General features: G+C 51.0%; 2 protein-coding genes across 2 annotated transcripts in view; one reads left to right on the top strand and one right to left on the bottom strand.

Moving 5' to 3' along the window:
- Positions 1 to 17,545, top strand: part of LOC103295018 (zinc finger protein 879) — a 44,647-nt gene that overhangs the window by 22,592 nt on the left and 4,510 nt on the right. Inside the window, exon 5 of the mRNA XM_054717172.1 lies at positions 11,323 to 11,445. Coding sequence (XP_054573147.1) covers positions 11,323 to 11,372 — 50 coding nt within the window. The 3' untranslated portion in view covers positions 11,373 to 11,445. The remainder of the gene's footprint in view (positions 1 to 11,322; positions 11,446 to 17,545) is intronic.
- The window catches only part of ADAMTS2 (ADAM metallopeptidase with thrombospondin type 1 motif 2), a 255,810-nt gene continuing 247,139 nt past the window's right edge, over positions 8,875 to 17,545 (bottom strand). Inside the window, exons 20-22 of the mRNA XM_008151418.3 lie at positions 17,310 to 17,439; positions 16,403 to 16,492; positions 8,875 to 9,354 (exon numbers count right to left, since the gene is read on the bottom strand). Coding sequence (XP_008149640.2) covers positions 8,903 to 9,354; positions 16,403 to 16,492; positions 17,310 to 17,439 — 672 coding nt within the window. The 3' untranslated portion in view covers positions 8,875 to 8,902. The remainder of the gene's footprint in view (positions 9,355 to 16,402; positions 16,493 to 17,309; positions 17,440 to 17,545) is intronic.

Genomic DNA, 17,545 nt, shown 5'->3' with positions numbered 1-17,545 from the left:
CCAGACCCAGGAACGTTTGGCCACTCCCAGACCCAGGGCCACTTGGGCTCACCCGGGCCTAGGTGCACGAGGCCTCATCCGGATCCAGGGACGCATGGTCTCACCCGGACCCAGGGACGCTTGGTCTCTCCAAGACCCAGGGCCACTTGGGCTCACCCGGGCCTAGGTGCACGAGGCCTCACCCGGATCCTGGGACACATGGTCTCACCCAGACCCAGGAACGTTTGGCCACTCCCAGACCCAGGGCCACTTGGGCTCACCCGGGCCTAGGTGCACGAGGCCTCACCCAGATCCAGGGACGCATGGTCTCACCCGGACCCAGGGACGCTTGGCCTCTCCCAGACCCAGGGCCACTTGGGCTCACCCGGGCCTAGGTGCACGAGGCCTCACCCGGATCTAGGGACACATGGTCTCACCCGGACCCAGGGACGCTTGGCCTCTCCCAGACCCAGGGCCACTTGGGCTCACCCGGGCCTAGGTGCACAAGGCCTCACCCGGATCCAGGGACACATGGTCTCACCCAGACCCAGGAACGTTTGGCCACTCCCAGACCCAGGGCCACTTGGGCTCACCCGGGCCTAGGGGCACGAGGCCTCACCCGGATCCAGGGACACATGGTCTCACCCGGACCCAGGGACGCTTGGCCACTCCCAGACCCAGGGCCACTTGGGCTCACCCGGGCCTAGGTGCACGAGGCCTCACCCGGATCCAGGGACACATGGTCTCACCCGGACCCAGGGACGCTTGGCCTCTCCCAGACCCAGGGCCACTTGGGCTCACCCGGGCCTAGGTGCACGTGGCCTCAGATTTTTAATTCACTTGATTTTTAGGTTCACTTGTTGATAGATATGTATTTGTTGTTCATAATTTTTATCTTTACTTTTTTCTTCTTCCCCTTCTTAAAGAATACCTTTCAGCATTTCATATAATACTGGTTTGGTGGTGATGAACTCCTTTAGCTTTTTCTTATCTGTGAAGCTCTTTATCTGACCTTCCATTCTGAATGATAACTTTGCTGGGTAGAGTAATCTTGGTTGTAGGTTCTTGCTATTCATCACTTTGAATATTTCTTGCCACTCCCATCTGGCCTGCATAGTTTTTGTTGAGAAATCAGCTGACAATTGTATGGGTGCTCCCTTGTAGGTAATTAACTGTTTTTCTCTTGCTAATTTTAATATTCTCTCTTTGTCTTTTGCTCTTGGCATTTTAATTATGATGTGTCTTGGTGTGGTTCTGTTTGGATTCCTTTTGTTTGGGGTTCTGTGCACTTCCTGTACTTGTAAATCTATTTCTTTCACCAGGTGGGGGAAGTTTTCAGTCATTATTTCTTCAAATAGGTTTTCAGTATCTTGCTCTCTCTCTTCTTCTGGCACCCCCATAATTCTGATGTTGGTACGCTTGAAGTTGTCCCAGAGGCTTCTTACACTATCTTCAACTTTTTGGATTTTTTTTCTTTTTGCTTTTCTGGTTGAGTGTTTTTTGGCTTCTTTGTATTTCAAATCTTTGACTTGATTCTTGCGTTCCTCTAGTCTGCTGTTGGGTCTCTGTAGAATATTTTTTATTTCAGTCAGTGTATGTTTAATTTCTAGTTGGTCCTTTTTCATATCCTCGAGGATCTCGCTAAATTTATCGGCCTTTTCTAGGAAATTCTTGAAAAACCTTATAACTGTGGTTTTGAACTCTATGTGCAGTCGTTTATTTTCCTCCATTTCTTTTGTTTGTGATCTGTTTCTTTGTCTCCGCATTTTCGCTGCTTCCCTGAATTGGTAGGGTAGCTTTGTGTGCTAGGTGTCCTATATGGCCCAGTGGGTCAGCCTTCCCAGTTACCTGAGGTGGACACTCTTGGTGCACCCCTTTGTGGACTGTGTGTACAGCCTTGTTGTAGTTAAGTCTTGATTGTTGTTGGTATCACTGGGAGGAATTGACCTCAAGGCCAATTGGCTGTGAGTATCAGCTGTGTCTATGCCAGGAGAACTTCTGTGCTGGAGACAGCCTTATGAGACAAGACTTGCAAAATTGCAAAAGCCTCTGTGCTCAGCTTGGATGGGGCGGAGTCTCAGGGCTGAGCAGACAGTCTTGGCTTCCCGTCAGCCCTGCCCTATGAGGCCCCTGGGTCTCAGTGTCCCTCGGCAATCGCTGCAAACACCTCTGAGAGAAAGCCGCCCTCGAGTTTTACTTGCTGCCAGACAGTCCAGTTTCTCCCCCAATGAATCTGGATTCCCAGATTCTCACCCGGAACTGGAGTTCAGAGCAGTTGGGAGCTTCCGGTTCCCTCCAGCTAGAGAAAGCCTGTGGCACACTCAGCAGTTAGTCCTCTCTGCGCACACTTGTGCGCATGCCTCCAGACCTCTGTTTTTCGCGGCTCCCCTGAGTTTCCACCTGGCAGTCCAGATTGCCCTGTAAGAGCGTGGGTCCCCAGTGGCTCGCCCGGAACTGGGGTTCAGTGCAGTCAGAACTGGGGTTCAGTGCAGTCAAGAGCTTCCGACTCCCTCCCACTAGGGAAAGCCAGTGGCAACCTCCGCAGTCAGACCTCTCTGCGTGCACTCACACGCGTGCGTGGCTCCAGACCCCTGCCCGCTGTGGCTCCCCCAAGTCTCTGAGTCTCTGTGTGCCTTTCTCTACAGTCCAGATTCCACCCATATGAGCCTGGGTCCACGGGGTTTTGGCTGGAGCTGGGGTTCAGTGCAGTCGGAACTGGGGTTCAGTGCAGTCGGGAGCTTCCTGCTCCCTCCTGCCAGACAAATCCAGCCAGGCACTCAGCCGCCCTTCCTCTCTGTGCGCATGTCTCTGTACCTTAGCCCTTTGCAGCTCCTCTGATTCTCCATGGGATTTTCTCTTTCCTTCTAGTTGTAGAATTTCCACTCAGCCAGCTTTCCTGTGGTTCTGGATGATGTCTGTTCTGTCTTTTAGTTGTAGTTTTGAAATTGTGCAAGGCAGCAGTTTAGGTGCTTACCTATGCTGCCATCTTGGTTTCTCCCCCAAACTTTACCTTTGATATGCCTGTTTGCATTCCTAAAGGGCAAATGTGTATTCAAGTAAATAAAAGATGATGGGGTTTCAGTGAGCTTCTCCACTAGAGGGAAGTTATCCGCCTGGCTCCCCATGCTTTCTAAATTTATATTCCTTGTCTAGTGTATCCGATTGTGCGTCAGCCCCTTCTCCAGACCTTGAACCCTAGCCATGCTGGTTGCTGCTTCACACACTTCTCTCTTCTGTCTACACTTGCTCTTCCCATTCATCTCCTTAGATCACCAGAGGAAGAGACTGTTGGCTCCCATCACAAGTAAGGAAACCGGAAACCAAAATATGTGTATCATAAGAGAAGTAGACAAAGAAGTAACAATCATTAAATTGTCAACAGATTTTCTTTGTCTAATTTGTCTTATTTTCAAAAAGACTTGTTCAGAATCGAGGCAAAAGAGGAAGATGTACATTTTCATAGTTTCTTAATAGTCCATTTTCAAAGCAATCTGAAAAAGGATAATATAATTTAACTTATTATTATAATACTAGAGGCCTATTGCACAAATTTGTGCATGCATGGTGTCTCTTGGCCTGACTGGCAATCTGTGCCTATTGGGGCCGATCAGGCCGACAGGCCAGGGGGAGGGACCCTGGGAGGTTGGGTGGCCACGGGAGGTTGTATGTGGGAGCGCACTGTCCACCAGGGGGCAGATGGTCAATGCAGTTCTACAACTAGAAGGAAAGAGAAAAGCTCACGGATCAGAGGAGCCGCAAAGCACTGAGGTATGGAGACGTGCGCGCAGAGAGGAAGGGCAGCCGAGTGCCTGGCTGGCGGGAGGGGAAAGGAAGCCCCCGACTGCACTGAACCCCAGTTCTGACTGCACTGAACCCCAGCTCCGGCCGAAACCCCGTGGACCCAGGTTCATACTGGTGGAGTCTGGACTGTAGAGAAAGGCACACGGAGACTCGGAGACTTGGGGGAGCTGCAGCGGGCAGGGGTCTGGAGCCACATGCACGCGAGAGTGCGCGCAGAGAGGTCTGACTGCGGAGGTTGCCACAGGCTTTCCATAGCTGAAGGAGTCGGAAGCTCCTGACTGCACTGAATCCCAGTTCTGACTGCACTGAAACCCAGTTCCGGGAGAGCCCTTGGGGACCCACGCTCTTACAGGGGGAATCTGGACTGTCAGGCGGAAACTCAGGGGATCCGTGGAAGGCAGAGGTCTGGAGGCGCATGTGCAAAGGCAGGGCTGACGGGAAGCCAAGACTGTCTGCTCAGCCCTGAGACTCCGCCCCATCCAAGCTGAGCACAGAGGCTTTTGCAATTTTGCAAGTCTGGTCCTATAAGGCTGTCTCCAATACAGAAGGTATCCCAGCATAGACACAGCTGATACAGCCAATTGGCCTGGAGGTCAATTCCTCCCAGTGATACCAACAACAATCAAGACTTAACTACAACAAGGCTGTACACACAGTCCACAAAGGGGAGCACCAAGAGTGTCCACCTCAGGTAACTGGGGAGGCTGACCCACTGGGCCACATAGGAAACCTAGCACACAAAGCTACCCTACCAACTCAGGGAAGCAGCGAAAATGTGGAGTCAAAGAAACAGACCACAAAAGAAAAAAGAATCCAAAAAGTTGAAGATAGTGTAAGAAGCCTCTGGGACAACTTCAAGCGTACCAACATCAGAATTATGGGGGTGCCAGAAGAAGAGAGAGAACAAGATACTGAAAACCTATTTGAAGAAATAATGACTGAAAACTTGCCCCACCTGGTGAAAGAAATAGACTTACAAGTACAGGAAGTGCACAGAACCCTAAACAAAAGGAATCCAAAGAGGACCACACCAAGACACATCATAATTAAAATGCCAAGGGCAAAAGACAGAGAATATTAAAATCAGCAAGAGAAAAACAGTTAATTACCTACAAGGGAGCACCCATACGATTGTCAGCTGATTTCTCAACAGAAAACTATGCAGGCCAGACAAGAGTGGCAAGAAATATTCAAAGTGATGAATAGCAAGAATCTACAACCAAGATTACTCTACCCAGCAAAGTTATCATTCAGAATGGAAGGTCAGATAAAGAGCTTCACAGATAAGAAAAAGCTAAAGGAGTTCATCAACACCAAACCAGTATTATATGAAATGCTGAAAGGTATTCTTTAAGAAGAGGAAGAAGAAAAAAGTAAAGATAAAAATTATGAACAACAAATACGTATCTATCAACAAGTGAACCTAAAAATCAAGTGAATTAAAAATCCGAGGAACAGAATTAACTGGTGAATATAATAGAATCATGGGTAAAGAAAGGGAGTGGATTGATAATTATCAGGGGGAAAGGGATGTGGGGGGTGCAGGAAGAGACTGGACTAAAATCGTACACCTATGAATGAGGACAATGGAGGGGAGGTAAGGGCAGAGGGTGTGGTGGCAACTGGGTGGAGGGGAGCTATGGGGGGAAAAGGAGAAACAATTGTAATCTGAACAATAAAGATTTATTAAAAAAAGTTTTTAGTATAAAAATGGAACATACACTAAACATTATTTGTTATTCTCTGAAATTCAAGTTTAACACAACCTCGAGTATTTTTCCAGGAAGCCCTAACTATAGCAGAGATAGAATCGGGGAGGAGGAGGTGTCTGGAGAGCCTTCCTCTCCTCTCTGAACTAAAGGTTTCCTTGGGAGCTGTGGGCTTACAAGGCACCTGGAGAGCTAACTCCATGGGCAGCTGGGAGCGAGATGAGTCCCTCTGGCTGCCTCTCACCCTGCACTGGTCCCCTTCCCACTTCTTGGCTTTTTGAGGGCAGTACATCCTTTCATCTGCTCAAGTCCAAGCTGGGAATGGGGACAAGTGCCATTGAGGTAAGAAACAACACAAGCACGATGTGCAAAAACACAGACGTTTTGACTTTAATAAGTTATAAAATCAAGGAACCAAATTTTACTATACAGAAAACAGATGTATTGTTTGCTGTGATCAGTAAGATAAAATGTGATTGGAGTTCAGCACCATGATGATTTTTTGTGTGCTGGCTGCCTGTCACACAGGAGTACACAGTCACCTGATAGACTTTGACTATTGAGCACCATTTATACACTCCAAACAAAGAACAAACAAGCAAAAAAACAAAAAAAAAAACAAACCAACTTAAAATACAAATGAAATGCTTATATGTGAAATTCCATGGGTTTTCCAAAAGCAATATATCAGAGAGCCAGGTCCAAAATGCTAGCACAAGTCTCCCTGTGAACATAAAGTGATCCTCGAGTCCCTCAGCTGTTTTTTTTTTTTTTTTTTTTTTAGAACTGTGGACAGAGGACATCTGAGTCACACATGGTGTTATGAAACTCAGCTAGAATAGCTGTGTGGCCTTCCCTACACACGATGCAGGAGCTTTGAACACAGGGCTGGCCCTGGAAGCTCAGCACTGTTGCTGAGCCTGCTCTCCAACTGTCCCAAGCTCAGCGACTTTCAGTCTCTCAGAGCTGCATGAACACTGCATTCCTTGGGGAGAGACCTCTGAGGACTGCTTACTTCTGCAGAACTCTGGATATATGGTCCAAGGCACTGAGTATGGCATGTGAGGACATGGTCTTGCTGGCCTAGAGCTTCCAGAGCACATCTCTCTCCCGCTAGCCAAAGACAGGTATCCCTGGCAATGTCCCACCTAGGGCCTCTCTCCAAAGACTTCCGGCCCCAAGATATGCAGCCCCACTTTGCCAGGATCTGGGAGTGGATCGTTCTGATTCTGAGGCCCCCAGGCTGGGTAAACTGAGTAATACTCTCTGGCCAGGGTTAGTCACCCCAAACTTCCTTTACATTCCAAGACAGACCCAAGCAAGAATTGCCCAGTCTTTCAGGCCGTAACTAATACCAGCTGCCATGAGAGAAAGCAGAGGGACCCATTTCCTAATTATAATGACAGGATTGTGAAAGTACTGTATACCACACCTTACTAAAGAAGTGATACTATGAGAGATGTTCAAAACGTTTTCTCCAGTTTAGTTCTTAGGAGTCAGCAAGCTCCTTTAGACATTGCACGGTGTCTGAGCATGTGTGGGGCATGGTGGCAGAAAAAGAGGGCGGGCTATGCCAAGAGACGGGAAGGCTGGTCATCACCCAGTTGGACAGTTAAGCATTATCCCAGTTATGGTCCTTACTATGTCCTACACCCTTTCTTTGTCCCTTAGACTACACACAGACACACTCACACACATGCACAGATTCACACACACAGACTGAGCACCTCAAAACTCAATATAAAGTTGCTGTCATGGTGCTTTCCTGAGCCTCAGTATTTTTGTCCATATAATGGGGATTTAAACAAGAAAGAGTTCTCTAAGATCTGACTGGCAAGAATAAAAAGGCTCTAGAACTCTTGTGGGTATGAATTATGTGTTAAGGGAGGCCCAGCTAAGGAGCTGCTGTGCCCCCAGGTCTTATAATTTTGGGAAATTTAAGCTGCATGTTAATATCAATGCAGGGAGAGGTAAAAATTAGCTATTGTTCTCCCACCCATCCCCACCCACTCCCTTCTTATTTCTCTCTCATTCACATCTTGCTCACAAAGCACCATTCTGCCGAAATAGAAACTGTTTCTGTTTGGAAAGAGCAAAAGATACAGAGGGCTCTCCCCACCTCCCACCCAATGCCTCCCATCAGAGGACAGATCTGGCAGTTCCCTATTGAAACTTCTAAGGGATGACAGTGGGGGCGGGGCTGGGGGGCTGGAAGGCTCCAATAGAGCAGGCCTATCCCCCACAAGCATACCCAAGCCTAAAAAGTCCATCGTGGGTCCTTCAGGCATGACCATCCTAGTGGCAGCACTTCCACCCCTCTGGGAGAGTCAGCCTTGACCACTCACTGGACTTCCCAGCACAGCGCATGCCTGTCAGCCTTCCCATGCACTTGTGGAAGGAGAGAGCCCCTCTGGGGAGCTGCAGGGCCGAGGCCAGGCTGGCCAGAGGGGCCAGGGTTCATGGAGAGGAGAGAGACCTGGGAATGCACCCCACTGGATTCTCATCTCACAGAAAACGTGACCCCCTGTTTAGATCAATCCTCAAGCCAAAGTTATAGGATTCCAGGGACTTTCCCAGGAGGAAATGGGCAGCGTCACAGCTCAGACATGGCCGAGATAGCACAGCTGGTGAGCACCAAATGCGTCAGATGACTTCCCCTAAGTCCTTGATTGGCCAGGCTGTGTCAGGCCAGGCCTGAGACCAGAGGCTGCAGCCTGGCGGCCCTACACCCTGACAGACTCCCAGCCTCCTTAGAGTATTTTGGGCTGATCTTTAAAGACAGAATTTTCACACGGAATCTAGACTTCTAGTGAAAAAGCATGCTCTCTGCCAGCAGGCCAGTTCTCACAGAGGCAGTAATGCTGGAGCCACCACACTCGTCCTCACCACCTGCCTGGCATTGAAGGCATTGGAGTCCACGGCCTCCACCTCAATGTGCTCATCTTAGTGACTGGGAAGTTAGTGACTAACTCATTGTTTCCTAAGAGTCCCCATGGGGCTCGTGTCCAGGCCTGGGGATTAGAAGGAAATGTCTTGTGTTGTCACCACTGGATACTGCTCAGAAACTTGAGGCAAATGTCTTCTTTCTCCAAGTTAGTCCTCCTGCCCTCCCTCACTGACAAAGGCTGTAGAACCTCCACATTGCTCTCTACCCCAGACCCACGCCCAGTTCAGGATTTAGAACATTCTGGGGCTGGGACACCCATGTGCTCTCCTTCTTGGCCACATGCTCACAACCGTCTATTTAATACACACATATCTATTTTTATGTGATTCTCCCTCTGTTCCCTCAAAATTTTTGGGACTCAGGAATTTTGACTTAATCACCATGACACAGGACTTGCCATCCCATGGAATATCTCTATAAGCAAGAAAAAAAATGCTATTGATGCTACCTTTCCATTTTATTAGAACTATCCGAGGATCTCTTTCTTCCTCATCTCATCAATCAGCTCTTGGATCCTTTGGTTTCTGGTTCTCTCATATGGGCTTGGCCGTCGAGGGATTAGGTTGGGTGGCTGGACTTCATTGTTCAGGCCATTGACTTTGTAGGGCACGTCAACCGCATTGGTTTCCGGGTGATCCTTAGTGGCATTGGTGCTGGAGGCATTGAGAGGCACCTCCAGGGGTGTTCCTGGCACAGGCTGCACCTCCATGACTAGAGTGGGGACTGGGAGGGTGGGCATGAGCTCCTCAATGTCATTATGCTTCCCGGGCGGTGGCCTTGCCCTGTCATCCACGTCAGTGAGGTTGTCATGCAGGTTACAGGACTTGCAGCACAGCTTGTTGTAGCCTGGGATGGAGCAATAGCGAGACAGGACTTCCATCCTGCAGAACATTGACTTGTCGCCTTGGCAGCGGCCCTCTGAAAGAGAAAAGTGGGACAAATAACCGAAGGACAAGATAAGGGAAATGTTGTGTCCCTACAGGGGGCAGCTTGCTGCAGGAGACATTTGAAAGAGCCCAGAGACAGTGCACAGGCAAGCGAGCTCACACGGAAAGTCTATGTGGTTTCCATGTCAGAGGAGTGCCGCACCTGCCCTGGAGTGCAGCCACACATGCTGTGAGCAATGGTCCCCTCCTCCACGCAGGCCCCAGCTGAGTCTAGATTTTTCACCATCCCTCAGAGTTTGAGACAGAAATGAGACCTGTCTGTTCTTGGGGGGCCAGGGGCGGGGGAATGATTCTAGCTCATTTTAAAGAGTGGGACTTCGCCAGATCTCTACACGTGACATCCCTGTGGTAATGGTAGGCTCTACAATAATCTATAATCAGTAACTATAACAAAATCAAACCCCAAAGAACCAATTCCTAAAACCTGATAGAGCAAACCCAGAGCCTTGGCTGTGGCCTCACCACACTCCTCACATTTGTTCCAGTCCTCAGCAAACTCCCCAGATGATCATTGTTTCAGAAAAGTGCCTAAAGGGAAATTTAAAATGTGGGTTTTCTTCCATTTGCTTCAACTTACCTGAGAGCTTCGTGTCCTGCCCCATCCATCCCAATGCCCTGCTGCACTGCACTTCCAGCCATTTCTCAAGCAAACGGCTCCATAACTTGATGCCTTCACATAGGCAAATCCTTCTGCCCAGCACATCCTTCCCTGCCCTTCCTGCCAGGACACTGGTCACCCACGGTCCAGCTTGCATGGGGAGCCTGACTCTTTCCTTGGAGGCCACATTGTTTCTCTTCCCCCACGTGGCTGCCTTCTCCCTAGCCTAGCTCCAACTCTGTCTGCAGCTAGATTGAGTCAACCCATCCAACTCCTCTTGTTTTCATCCCCCTTCATCCTCTGTGTTCTTTCTAAATTCCCATTCCTCTTCCCTTTCCCTCATCACCGCATTTCACATGCAACACACATATTGAGATGATTTACAAAAGTTCATTCAATATGAAGGAATGAGTACTATCACAGGGGGCATTTGATCTTATAAATTCTTGATGACTAACCTCAATGGGCCCCACTCTGCCTACTTGTTTCTCTGCTCAGACACTCTGCTCCCAGCCTTTCCCACACAAACGTCTGCTGTGACCTCCCTTCCCTCACTCTCCTCAGTTGACCTCAGCTCCTACTGAGAGGGAGGAAAGAGGGGAGGAAGGGCAGCCATGGGATGGGGACCACATCTACAGATTCACTCTGTGCACCAACATATAGATTATCTACACCTCCATCTGCAGCTACGCCAGCCCATCAAAACTGTCTGCCACAGCAGACAGGCAGGCCCCTCCACTCAGGACCCCTGGTTCTGACATTCACCTGCTGCGTGGCCACTGCTCAAGCCTGTAATTTTTCCTTTAGGCTGGTGACCACTTAGATGGACACCAACCCCAAACTCCCCAAGGTTTAGATTCATGGGCACAACTTCCCACTAGACACCCCCTAACCCCAACAGTCCCTAAGCTGCCTGAGAACTCACACATGCAGCCCAAGCCCACAGCCTCTGCTGGTACCATCTGCCTCAGAGAATGCCTTTCAGGCGCACACCCCATTTAGCCATCTCCAAGTCCATCAGCATTTCCGCCTACACCCTCTCGGATATGTGCACGCTCCCCTCCCTCTCACCTCCACACACTGTGGCCACACTGTGGTAAGAGCCACCTTTCTGCCTGCTTATCTACAATCAGAATGGGTTTCAACTGGAAATGTGACCCTGTCATTGTCCTGAGTGAAGCCCCTGCTTTGCCCCTTGTTTTCCGAGTGAAGAGCTGTCCCCATCACCTCTCTGGTTTCCCTCAGGCCTTGGACCTGCTGCTCTGTGGGGCTCCTTCTGGCCACAAAGCCTTTGCACATGCTGAGCCTCTCGCCTCCAGCTGCTCTCTTCTTCTCCTGTAGGCTCAGATGAAACACATCTTCCTCAGACAAGCATCGCCTACCTCCCTTAGGAGGTTAAATCCCACTGGTTGTGCGGTCTCCTGGTGCCACGAGTCTCCCCTTCCCAGCACTTCATCCCAGTTGGTAAGCTCACATTTAATTGTCAGGTAAAGTGACTAATGTGTGACTTGTTCATTATCCTGCAAGCACCAAATGGCAGAGGCCCAAGCTATAGTTGAATGCCCCCTCTATCCCCAGAGCCTAGAAGAGTGAATGAAAGAACGAGTAAAGGTACAAATGTAAGCAATATAAATGTGAATAATGGAGGAAGTCCAGAACAGGAAATTTATGCATTTTACAATAGCAACGTTACAGGCAAGAGCACATAGAGGCACCGACCAACCAGAGGTGGGACCAGTTTGGGTCCTGAGCATCTAAGTGGCCAAACCAGGGAGGAAGCGTGGCTGGCTTCAGGACCCACAGTGCGAAGAGATAAACACAGATCGGCTGGTCAAGAACAGCCCTGGTCTTCCTAACCTTGAGATTGAGCAACAGGCTCACATTGTGGAGGGAAAAGACAGACAGGTGGTTGAGGGCCGAGGGTTGATTCCAGAAATCAAATTAGAAGACCCAGAGATGTTGCTTTCAGGGTTTTAAAGCTGATAGATGAAATTGTACACAGATGTCCAAAATATGAGACAGATGAAATCAGAGTAGTCTTGTTTGAAACCCATGGGGTGGGAGGGGTTCAGAGTCCCTCTCCCTTCCTTCCCCCTCCCTGGCCACTGCTCCTTTTTGGCAGGTGAGCTGTGTGAAAAACACTGGTCACAGACCTCAGGGAGACCCAGTGGTCAGCTGGGGACTCGGGAGGGGCAGAGGCAGAGGCATAGGATGAGCAGGGAGCCTGGCCTGGCAGCGCTGCTGGGAGTGGGGTCACTCCTGCCACACAGCATGCGCTCTCCTGTCACCAGAGCCTTTTTCTTCACTCCTAGCAAGGTTGGTATTAAGCATCTTCCCTCACTTGTCTCCCACTAGGCTGGAATCCTGAGAAGCAGACATCACATCCGTCTAGGCCAGGGGTGGGCTAACTACGTCCTCGGGCCAAGCCAGTCCCTCCAATTGGTTTGGCAAATAAGGTTTTACTGGAACAGGCATGCCGTTCATTTATTACCTACAGCTGCTTTCTCATTTCCAAGGCAGAGTTGAGTAGTTGTGGGGGAGACCACGTGTCCCCCAGTGTTATCTGGCCGTTGAGAGTAAAAGTTTGCTGACGTCTGCTCAGGTGCTTGGCAGTGTCCTCCGTGGCCGGGTCAGAGCTTGGCACAGAAAGCACTCGGCAACTGCTGCTGAGTGAATGGACACATTGGGATGAGCCGTCCAATTCCCTGACACCAACAGGCTGATGACGGCGGGGGCCAGGCTCCCCCCAGGGTGCCTCCCTGCTACCTGGCTTACATATTGGGCTTCTGGGTCTGATTTCCTTTGACTACTGGGCTGCATTGCTTTAAGTTTTTAAAAATTAAAATAAGTCAATGAATGTATAAATAATTGAGAAAGCTGCTGGCCAAGAGTTTGGCTATGCTATTATCAGCCTCGATTAATTTCAAAAGAATCATTACCCATCATCCTTTAAAGGATATGAATGGTTGTGGGTTTCTAAGTAGCATCTCTGAGCACTGAGACGAAGAAGAGGAAATTATACCACCCAAGGCTGAGCGACATGTACTGAGGCACTGACTGGCCCAGGACGGTAACTTCAGTTTCCCAACCCTCCATCCTCAGCCATTCCCAGCAGCAACGCACGGCAAGACCTACTGCCTTCCAGCGAACAAGCTGGTGAGAGGAACACATTGTCACAAGTTGAAGTCTGTGTGCCATTCCCACAGTCTTGGCTGTATCTGAGTTAATAGCCCGTGTGATTATTTGCTTAGTACTTTCCTCCTTTAAGTTAACTCCTTTTTTGACTTAAATTTTATTTTAGAAGAAAATTTTACACTACTCTTCATGTCAAACTATTGTGGCAAGTAAGGTACAAAGAGAAGTTTTAGGTCTTCTTAAGTCAATTTAAAAGTCCAATTTTAATTCCTCAAATTCCAGGGAGAGACTCACCAACCCCGTTATGAGTGAAGGCAAAGGCTCAGGTGGCAGGAGAGGGCATTGCTGTGTGGCCTGAGTTGGAAAGAAATGAGCAAGCGTGAGAGACGCTGAGACTTGTGCGAGTTCCACTTTCTCCCGAGGTGGTCATGAGGGACAATGAGGACGGGGACCCGCTGCTGCGTGTACTCAGGCCACATTTACAGGCAACCTGAATCACCTTTGTCCCCCACACGCGGGAAAAGCCCGGGGTGCAGAGAGCTTCGTTTTCTTTTCTCTGCACCATTTCACCTTTCAAAAGATTGTGTGACAAATTAAAGAAGTGGCAGGCATCCCTCGCCTGCCCACACCTCCATCACCTTGGCTGTCCCCAAGCGCACAGCACTCTGGGGGTTTCTCCCGATTTGTCCGGAAAGGAGCCTGAGTGAACGCAGTTCTGTTAGACAGAGTTGCCTTGGTCACCTTGTCTCTCTTGAGCTGGAATTCCTTTCCATGGCCAGAGCACTGGGCAGGCAGGACTCAGCCACAACTACCATGACCCCCACCCTGCAAACTGACACCTGGGGCTTGGCACTGTGCCCCGAAGCCCATATCCATGACCCCACGTCAAACTTTCTCATTGTTTTCCTCCTCCCTGCCTCAGACCCTTCCTAGGAAATGGAGAAGAGAGATACCTACCCACTGGCAGGGCAGCACTCAGGCCCCAGATTCGAGGTCCCTGTGAGACCCTACCCTTCTGTCTGGTCCTTGTTAGCAAGCTGAATGAATGCACAGGCCCTGTGGCTTCTCAGGGCAGGCGCGGCTGAGCACACACAATCGTGAATATTATAGGCCAGGTGTCTAGAGCCACCACTGCCTTGCCCTTCTCCTGACTCAGACTCTCCTGGGCCCGATGGGCACCTCTCCTTTCCTGAACAGAGAGCTGAGAGCTGCCCCGGGGCCAGGGTGGTGGCCTGATGGTGGACCAGCACTGTCTTGGATCCTGACCTCACATTTCCACGGCATGGCTCAGATCCCCTCCGAGGTGGGGGGCTGTAAGAGCGCCAACCAGAAGGAGAATACAGGTGTCCTTGGAGATGCTTGTTTAGCACGAATGACTCAGAACTCAAAGTCACAGTGGTGTATCTTCACAGGAGGGAGGGGCGTGTCTCCACAGTAGAGGGACCTTAAACATCTCACTTGGCAAGGGAGAGGTCAGTAAAGTGCATTGAATCAGAAACCAAGGAACTAATGGGACAGAAGGGCACCCGCAGCTCCAGGTGCCGTCAGCCATGGAGAGGACGAGAAGGAGCCAGCCAACAGTGTGCCGAACCCAAGCACCCGGTTTCACTGAACTTTTATTGAGTTTATTTGTGGGCTGCATGACAGGAAGTCCTTCCAGCGTTAGTAAGAATAAAAGGTCATTTTCACAGTCACTTTGGCACACACTCACATGGTCTCATTAAAAAAACAACAACACTGGAAAGCAACGACAATGGAACCTATATAATATGCCATAAATACATACAAAACACTAGTAAAATATCCCTGATAAACCAAAGTGCATGTAGACAGAGAGAACAATGCCCAGGAGTGTACGGCACCTTCCCAGAGTCACTCGTGTCACTCGCGTGGCCTAGTCAAAGTTGGAAGTTAACAGTCGTGAGAATTAGTACACACCGAGTATTTACATAACAGTAATCAGTGCCAGGAGGCTGGTGTTGGTGGGGATGCTCTTATATTCACGGGTGGACAGCGCTGGGGTGTGCGGTGGGAGTGACGGCGGGAGCGCTACACGGGTCACTTGAAGGGCCAGAATGTTGCCCTCTGGAGTAAGGCAGAGCTGTGGGAGCTCCCACAAGGGCTCCAGCAACAGTCGGCGCCACTGGCCAGTGGGTGACCTTCCTACACAGGTGGCCTGAGAGTGCGTGGGTCCCTGCACAGGCCAAGGGGCACAGGGAGCCAGGCCACCTGATTGAGAAACCTTATTCTTGGCCAAAGGTGGATAACTTAGGCCACCTCCCCCTGGTCCTGCCTCCCACCTGGATCACGTCTCCCCCTCTGAAGCTGGAGTTAGCAGCCAATTCTGTTACCTTTCAACTTTAAGGCATTTTCTACATAGTTTTGTCTAAGCAAAAAAGCAATAAAAATTGAGGTAATTCTGTAGTTCACACTGGCAGGTGGCCGCATCCGCATCAGTCTCTCACTCTCTCACGCTCTCACCCCTGTGGATGGGGCCATGTGTGCATGATAAGGAAAGGCCATTGGAGCGAATGGACCAAGAATGGGAGTGGCAGTGTGTCCCTATGTCCCACTGGAGGGACACACACCAGGCCTCCTCCGTTTGACCTGAACCTGCCTGAGGAGACAGGGCATGGGGGCAAGGGCTGTGTGAGTTGGACACAAAGGTCACGGGAAACAGGCCACAGTCACATGAGTCAGGAGGACACACTCAGCACAGGGGCAGCAGCAGCAGCAGCAGCAGCAGAAGAAGAAGAGGCAGCCGGGAAGCCCCCAATATCACGCTGGACCCTTCGGGCCGGGCTACCCAGCATGGCAGCACAAACTGCAGGCCTCGAGAGCCCCAGTCTCTGGGTGGTGGGTGCATTTGAAAGGGGATGGGCAGGCTTCCCCTTGACTTCCAACCTACAGCTCCAGCTTGGAGGGATGTGGCCCCGCGGGGCGGTCACCAAGTGGTCACATTCTCACTTTGGCTGCTGGCCCTACCAGCACCATGACAGATCTTTGACCCTTTACAAGCCATCACCAACCAGGTCCCGGACCCCCCACAAGAGGCCAGTGCCGGGGCCTTGCCTCTGTAAGGCTGGCCCTCCCGGCCAGGTGGCCAGCAGCTCCGAAGGAGATGGTCGAGCACAGAGGCCCAGGAGCAAACAGATTCAACCGAGAGCACTCAGCAAGAGTCAGGGGAGTTTTCCATAGAAAGAGAGGAGGGGAGCCCACGGCAAGCTCCACAAGGCGCAGGGCATGCACTGGAGGGCAGAGGCAGAGTTATAAACGGGCCGGTTACTTGACGAAGTCTTCTGGACCTGCGAGTCGGGGTCCGGTCGGGACAGCCACTGAACCACATAGCTCTTCTTGGAGGGGTCGGAGACGTTTCCTAGAGGGAAGAGAAAGGGACTGCGGCTGCTGGGGCACCAGCCAGGGCTCCCCCGCCCCCTGCTCCATAGACCCTGGCGTCCTTGGGAAGCTCAATGAGGGCCTTCCAGGCTCTCCCTTATGACAGATGGGCCTGTGTCTCTCTCCCCCACGCCCTTGCATCCTGGTCTCAGCTATGGAGTAGCTACAGCACACAGGCGCTGCTGGCCTCCTGACCTGTGTACTGCTCCTCCACACCCAGTCCTGCTCCCTAGCTGAGCACAAACGGCCTGCTCCATGAATGCGGGGACCCAGTGAATTGGGACCTACCACCCCTGCCCCCAGCTGGGGTGGGCACACCTGACCCCCCCCCGAGCTCCCTTCTCTGTAGACAGAACTTGTATGGGGGTCTACATCTTGAGCTGTTTCAGGGACCAAAAGAGGTCACATGTCTAGCATTTGCCAAGGTGTCTGTAAGTAGCCGGTATTCTGGTTGTTGTCTGCGCAGGGTACAGGGCGTTTGTCTTGTTGAGCCCTGCTGTGTGGTCACTGTGAGTCTGGCTCTAGTTCCCAGACCAACAGGGAGTGTCAGGGAGGCAGGGATGGGCTGAGTCCGTTCCATCCTTCATCAGGGCCTGGCCTGGCCTGAAGATGAGCTATTCCTTATTATTGCCCACTATGGAAAGGGCCCAGCCCTAGCCTGGGAGGCCTCCACTTCTATTTCAAGGCCAGGGACGCTGAGTACAGGCCACTTGTGGGAAGAGCGTTTGCCTGGACCAACGCCCTGGCCTTGGGGCTTGCACACTGTGGCCCAGGCAACAGGGCAGCAGAGGGCTTACCTGGGCAGGGGCCCAGCCTACAGATCCTTGCTGTCTCAGGTTGCTCCTCCCGGCAGATCCCAAAGCTGTCGTCCGCTGTGCGGCAGAGTACCGGCCGCTCCTGGGTGCCATTGCCACAGGTCACAGAGCACTGTAGGCGGAGAGTCCCCAGTCAGGGGCCACCTTCCATGCTGTGGGTCCGGAAGAGCCCCTCACGCATGTGACCCCATAACTCGTTTGAGGTAGTGAGGGGCACG

Source organism: Eptesicus fuscus, chromosome 6 (assembly GCF_027574615.1).
Source record: "Eptesicus fuscus isolate TK198812 chromosome 6, DD_ASM_mEF_20220401, whole genome shotgun sequence".
In the NCBI taxonomy this organism is placed as follows: domain Eukaryota; kingdom Metazoa; phylum Chordata; class Mammalia; order Chiroptera; family Vespertilionidae; genus Eptesicus; species Eptesicus fuscus.
Note: the sequence above shows the minus strand (reverse complement) of the source record. Positions and strands in the feature narration are given on the sequence as shown.